At 52.3% G+C, this 7,111-nt stretch overlaps 1 protein-coding gene across 4 annotated transcripts in view; it reads right to left on the reverse strand.

The window, feature by feature from the left end:
- The window catches only part of RAB17 (RAB17, member RAS oncogene family), a 16,045-nt gene that overhangs the window by 5,734 nt on the left and 3,200 nt on the right, over positions 1–7,111 (reverse strand). For 3 of the 4 annotated variants that reach the window (XM_015561891.1, XM_006760470.2, XM_006760469.2), the window contains exon 2: positions 1,651–1,804. In XM_015561891.1, coding sequence (XP_015417377.1) covers positions 1,651–1,801 — 151 coding nt within the window. In that variant the 5' untranslated portion in view covers positions 1,802–1,804. Of the gene's footprint in view, positions 1–1,650; positions 1,805–3,212; positions 3,232–7,111 lie in introns of those variants that run through there. The other variant, XM_006760471.2, reaches the window with a different exon arrangement.

The raw sequence follows: 7,111 nt of genomic DNA on the forward strand, positions 1-7,111 counted from the left end.
AAGAGGCCACGATGAGTGTGGTTAGCTGGCCGCCACCTACACCCCAGCAGAAGGGCCTCAGGAAGAAACCTACCTTGCAGGCACCTTGATCTCGACTTCCAGCCCCAAAACGGCGGTGCTTGCAGGCAGCCAGAGCAGACTGACTGGGGCAAACACAGCCGCAGTCTGTCTCAACGTGGGGACTGATGGCTCCCCGCTCACGCGGGCTCATGGGCAGGAGGGAAATGGACACAATGCAGCAGGTGCTCTGTGGGACTGATGTCCTAAGGGTGCAGGCCGCAAACGGGCCTCGAGGGGCTCTGTCAGCTGCACGAACTTGGCCCCCTCGCTTAGGCCTTCTAAAGCTCGGCCCCCTCTGCACCATGGGGCAAGGGCGCCCTCTGCCCGGGTGGCTGTCGGCTGCCACACGAGGCCCCCTGCCGGCCCTCTGCTCTCCCGAATGAGTCGGGAATGTCAGCCGTTTATCCACACCCTTCGTTCGTCTTCCACCACGTCGAGTCCCATTTCTGAATCTGATGTTGGTTGTACCTTAAAAGTCGTCACTGCCAGGTTGTGTGTGGGCACCTCATCCATTCAGTAGCCAAGCTTCCGACATTTCCCTTTTTCGTCTGAAAATGATGACGGCGGCTCCACTTCAATCAATAGAAAGTCCCGACGAATTTTCAAGGGGTTCGGGGTTCTCAGTGCAAGTGGTGAGGAGGCAGGAGTGACTGAGTAGTTACAGAAGACAGAAGCTTGTCTTCCCTGGAGAGAAACACAGGCCCTCAAGTGGGCCCTGGGCGGGACTGAGGCGACCTTTAACCCCTACCCCGTAGACTCCTTGTCTCCAACTCGGAAAAGAGCCCTCGTTTATTATCTTCATTTTCAGAAACTCACTGATACCCGCTATATTAGTGAACGAATGAATGGATGGATGAGTGAGCGAATGAGTGAACTCAGAGAAACAGATGGCTTGTCCATGGCAGAGTCCAAATTTGAAAGCAAAGCTCTGATTCTGAGTGAGGTGGCTTTCCACCCCGCCCGCGGTCTCCCGGGAGGACTGGCGTGAAGAAGATGCTGGGTTTCCTTATTTTGGGTGGGGATCGGGGCTTTCACTGCAGGCGGGATGTGAAGGAGGCCAACAGCCCAGCAGATCACATAGACCGTGACCTCCGGGGGCCCTATCCTGGAGCCTCTTTCAGAAGAGCAGTGAGAGGGTCGGCCCTACTGTCCCCGCCCCCCACCCCCTCACCCCCTGAATCCAGGCCTGGCTGGTAAATAGTCCAGGCAGAAAGGGGACTGACTGCTCACAGGTAACCTGCCCAGGACAGTGCTTAGCAGAGGGAGACTGGGCAGGGTGAGAGGCTGGCGTGGCCAGGTGGCTGAGCGGCAGAGCCTGGAGGGCTGCTCCCTGGCTCCTCCCAACCCCCACTCAGACACAATCCCCACACCCAACCCCTGGGGCCAGAGGCCCTGGCCCTAAAGCTCCACCCCTGCAGACTCCGATGAGCTCTGGAGGCTGCTGTGCCTCCCCACCGGGACCTCATCTCCTGCCTACCCGGGCCAATGATGCCCAAGGCACCAGACAATGTCTGCCCCTGTGCCTTTCCCTGGGTCACGCCCTGGCTTCTCCCCTTGGAGACTAAGAAAGGGTGTCGGTCCGTCACTTACACCCCACGGTTGGCAGGATGCTCTTGAAGTCGTTCTTCACGTATCGGAGAGCCAGGCTGGACTTGCCCACAGAGCCGCTTCCCAGGAGGACCAGCTTGAACACGTAGGGCTGCCCCGCCCCGGGCTGGGGGCGCCCATCTGCCTGCGCCATGGCCTATGGAGACACACAACGTCTGCCACCAAACAACCTCAGCACCTTCACCCCGCAGCACTGCCTCCCAGCGGAGGGCAGACAGTCTGGGATGGATGAACAGACGGAGGAACTGATGGAGCTCCAGGTCACTGCTCCGCTCTGCACCCCAACTCCTCATCTGGGAAGTGGGGGACCAAGCTCAGTGGTTAGAGCATTGGCCAGCTGTGAGGAATGTGAGCAGCTGTGTGTGGGAAGCACGTCGGCGGTGCCCAGCAGAGACCATTGTACAATAAAGAGCTGCAGGCCCTGAGCAGTGGTGGGCCAGTTATCATATGGGCCGACTGTCCTCATTCCACTAATCCTCCCTTTTAAAGCATCTACTACTTTTTCCAAAAAGTGTCTGAAACATCTGGGAGGTAAAGTACTCTCTCTGTTCAGGGTGAACGGATTAAAAAAAAAAATTTAGCCCTTGCTGGCTTGTTTGGTGGTTAGAGCGTTGGACAGCTCACCAAAGAGTTGCAGATTTGATCCAGGACCGATCAGGGAGTATGCAGAAGGCAATCTCTTCTCTCTCTCTCTCTCTCTCTCTCTCTCTCTCTCTCTCTCTCTCTCTCTCCCTCTCTCTCTCTCTCTCTCCTACCCCCACTCCCACCACCATCTATCATTCCACTCTCTTTTTAAAACAATCAATGGAAATATATACTTGGGTGAGGATTTAAACAAAAAACAACTACCTAAAACGGTTGGTGTGTCAAAAACATCTGTCTAAAACATGTTGGTGTTTCAAGGATCTCAAAACACATTACCTTCCTGTGGTTTGGGAGAACCTGAACCCACCCTGAGGTGCCCTGCAGGAAAACAGCTCTGCGGTCAAAATAAGTTTGGGCAAACCCTGCATATGTGTTCACCGTGGAAACTTCCAGACACAGAGCACATGGAGGGAAAGGATGCCATTCTATGGACCTCATGCAGGGTCACCCCCATCCACCACGGCCAGCCGAGCGCATCTCACCCACGTCCCAGATCCCCCACCACAGAGGTTAGTCTGAAGCAAGCCCCCGACGTGCATTGTTCCATCTGCAGCTCTCAGTCTATATGCACGCACCCTTATTTCCTTTACCATGTGCCTGTGGAGAAGGCAGAGCATCCCGTGGCTTCCTAGGCTGACTTGCTGATTGCCCTAGGTCGCCATTGACTGTGTTCCTGCGGGCCCTGTCTTTTCCATAGTGTGGTGGCTCAAAACAGAAAGCTGCTCAGATAAAAGCCTATTTTTTGGCGAGAAAGCTTCGTGAGTGTGGTGGGCATTTCCCAGGAGGCAAATAGTGCGCGGGAGTCTCCTTGTGATGCTGTGACCACTGACGAACATTATCAGAGCCTATTGTTCGGGGGCTGCAAAATGATGGCATTTTTAAAATTTTTTAATCCTCACCGGAGGCTGTGTTTTTATTGATTGTAGGGAGAGAGGAAGGGAGCCAAAGAGAGAAACATTGCTGCAAGAGAGAAGCATCCATCAGTTGTCTCCTGTACTCATTCCAAGCAGGGATCGAACCCGCAGCCTCTTTGGTGTACGGGTCAACACTCAACCAACTGAGCCACCTGGCCAGGGCAATAGTGGCATTTTAACACCATTTGTCTTTGTTTATTACATGGATTGCTTCCAGAAAGAAGGACTTCCCTAAAACATATCCAAACTCTCCATAGGCAGTCACCTGGGTGGAAAAGAGGGAGGCCCCCCAGGGTCAGGTGGGAAGAAGGAAGGGGAGGGAGTTTGGAGAGGAAAGCCGAGGTGGGGCGGGGAGGGGGTTGGGGGAGCAGTGAGAAGAGGACCAAGCTCCCCGGTGATCCCAACAAGCAGCCACAGCCACAGGCTGCCCTGGTCGCCCGCCAGGACAGACGAGAAGAGAGTTTGGGATGGAAATCTCAACACAAACAGGACTGAGTCCTCGATTCCAACAAGGCTGTCCTAAATAGAACGTGACCGGAGCGTGGCGGGCCCAGCAGAGCAGGGGCACAGGCCCTCCCACGCCCGGGAAAGCGGGGTCAAGCGGCAGGTCTGGAACCCCCCTCAAAGGGACACTCTGGGGTTTCACCATCCAATGTGATGCCTCATGGTACCAACGTATGACATTTCAGAGAGTGGTTAGGGAGATAAAAGTGCTTACATAAAAGTTTTCCATCCATGTTTCTCTAAAGCTCCCCATTATCTGCTGTGGAGACTAAAAAATATATTACTACTTTTTCTCCCACCTTCTCAGTTCTTCTGGCTCGGCTGCTCATCCAATTAACAGAGACAGATTAACCGGAGAAAATCAAAGTTGTTAACACATGTGCACAGGGAATTCACATAGACATGGAAACCCCAGACAGTGAGGGAACATCAGAGATATGAGACATTTTTGTACAAAGGAGTGAGAATGGGCGATTTACAGGTAGCTGAGGAAGAGTAGAACACACACACACATACACACACACGCGCTCGCGCACACACACACACACACACACTCACACACACACACACATAGGCACACAGCAGGAAAGCCCCAGGGACGCTGGTTTCCAGTGAGCAGGCCTGGAGTCTTCCCGACTAGAGTGAGGGCAAAGGTTCTTAAGGTCGTGAAGCCAAGCCTCCCTTCCTGAAGCGCGTTGGTCTAAACCTCTTCAGGGTCAAAAGTTCTTTCTGAGTCTTTTCTTTCTTAATAAACAGCTTGAAATCCATATCCCAAAAGGTAGCTTCAAGATGGCAAAACTCTGCTTCCCTTCACTGATGAGGCTGAGGACACGGCTATGATTTCATCCATTTTCTTCACAGAAGTAACAGTGCCTCTAATAACTAATGGAGGGAGCCCACCCGGCATGGCTCAGTGGTTGAGCGTCAACCTATGAGCCAGGAGGTCATGGTTCGATTCCCATGCCTGGGTTGTGGGCTCAGTCCCCAGTGGCGGGCATGCAGGAGGTAGCCGATTAATAATTCCTTCTCATCATTGATGTTCCTACTCTCTCCCTCTCCCTTCCTCTCTGAAATCAATAAAAATATATTTTATAAATAAATAACAGAGGGAGGGGAGTGAGGAAGAAAGGGAGGGAGGGAAGAAAACATAGGGTACTATGGAAAACAGGAAAAGGCAAATAACCCATCAAAACACCAATGTTTTGAAATATTTGCCTGAACTGAGAAATTTCTTGGAGCCTGAGGCAAAAGAGGAATGACTTGGGAGGGAGCAGGGTCTCTGCTGAGAATTAGCAGGAGGCAAGCTTTAGGAGCAATCTGGTCTAGACCTGCCCGGGTCTGCCTGGTCCTGTTGGGGTGTCGGGGCGCTGGGCGCCCAGGACTCCTGAATCCCACAGACCCACCGGCACGCAGTGAGGGTGCTGGAGGAGCATTCTGCTCTCAGAGAGCCCACCCACCCGTGCTGAACTCCAAGCAGTTCATTCACAGATTCTGACCCCTGGTAGGTAGAAAATGAAACCCAAAGGCAACGTACACAACCTGAAAGTGGGAAAGCACCTGAAAAGCCAGCTGGCTTCCGGGAATGAAATTTACAGCCCTGGGGATTCAGCAAGTCCAGACTCCCCCGAAGCTGGGAGAAAGATAACAAGAGGTCAGAGTTCAACATCACCAGAGAGTTCCCAACTACTCTCCGTCCAATACACCAGGATGGCCTCCGGGGAAGGGCTGTTGATCTGTTCGCTTCTCTCTGTTGGAGGTGATATAAATCTCCCTCGGCTTACGGCCTCCTCTCTGGTCCTGCAGCTGCCGGCCTGGCCCCGATCATGTGTCCAGTCCCCATAAATAGCATTTAATAAAACAGACTTCGTGGGGCCCAGGTCCTGCTCCTCTTCTCCAGTGAAACTATCTCAGTTTTAACTCTACCTTAATTCGTAGAACTAATTTTTTAATGACTTATTGCTCTTACTGGGCTGTAACCTCTAATGAGATTTAATTTATATAATTATTTTGTTAATATCTGCTCCCTCCCACTGGGCTGCAGCCACTCAAGAGTGCACGGACTGTATTCCTGGGGCACACAGTAGGTGTTCCATAAATATCTCAGAAACCCACATGGACTCACTTAGCAAGAAGCCCTCATTGGACAGACGTGCTGTTTCCAGAGCATGGTTTGCACAGCCAGTCACACAGGCAGCCCGGCACGTGGTGAACTGGTACAGGCAAAGCAGGGAGCAGAAGGGCCTCCAGCCGCTCAGCTCCCAGTGGCCAAGAAAAGCAGCAAGTGACTCACTCGAAGGCCACCCTGTGAGGGTGCAAGGGTGAGGAGCGGAGCTTATTGAGCCGGGCTGCCCTGAGCCTCCTATGGGAGCTGAGCAGGAGGCCTCTGGGGGCCCCTGCATTACCCCACCTTACTGGGAGCCAGCAGCTCCTCTAAGGCAAACAGGCAGAATTAGGAGCCCAACGGCGGCCTTCACATCCACATGAGATGCACCGGGCCCTGGCGTGACTTCAGCGAGTCGGGAAAGTGCAGGACTCACTCCTGCATCCAGTCAGCGGTGCAATCCTCCTGCTGGGAACCGCCTGCTGGCCTGGACTCATCGGCCAAAGACCGGCACCTCAGTAGCAAGTCCTAACTTACAAACTGGTCTTCCCCTGAACTCAGAGAAGCGGATAGTGGTCAAACAGTACAAACATCTGGTTATAAGATGAGTAAATTCTGGGGGTCTAATGCACAGCATGGAGTTAACAGCTAACAATACTGTATTTTATACTTCGAAGTTGCTGAGAGAGTAGATCTTCAATTCTCACCATAAAAGAACAGTACTTAAGTGACGGGCTGGAGGTGTTACCTGATGCAATGGTGGTCATCGTGTTGCAATAGATGAATGCAACATGTTACACATCTTAACTTACACTGTCTCATACATCAGTTACACTGGACAGAGCTGGGAAGTGGGGATCCTTGAGCTTTCTGTGCCTCCTGGGCTCATACATTGCTTCTGGCTGGAAGTACTTAAGGCACCTGCTTAGGAGCGGATGGTCCATTGACTGGTGCTGTAATTATTACTTTCTGTAATACACAGAAAGTCCTGACACACCTGCAGTGATGCGTTCTCACACATCGATAGCCCTCAAGTTCTCCTTGCTACCTTTGTGTACCAGTTAATAACATTCTTCTTGAGTCAAGAAAATCTTTAGCCCAAAACATGTTTTAATTAACCAAAGTAGGTGGACTATGAATGCCTAGACCAGCCGTGGGCAAACTAAGGCCCGCGGACTGGATCCGGCCCATTTGAAATGAATAAAACTATTGAAAAAAAAGACCGTACCCTTTCATGTAATGATGTTTACTTTGAATTTATATTAGTTCACACAAACAC

The sequence above is a fragment of the Myotis davidii genome, unplaced genomic scaffold (genome assembly GCF_000327345.1).
Source record: "Myotis davidii unplaced genomic scaffold, ASM32734v1 scaffold370, whole genome shotgun sequence".
Taxonomy (NCBI): domain Eukaryota; kingdom Metazoa; phylum Chordata; class Mammalia; order Chiroptera; family Vespertilionidae; genus Myotis; species Myotis davidii.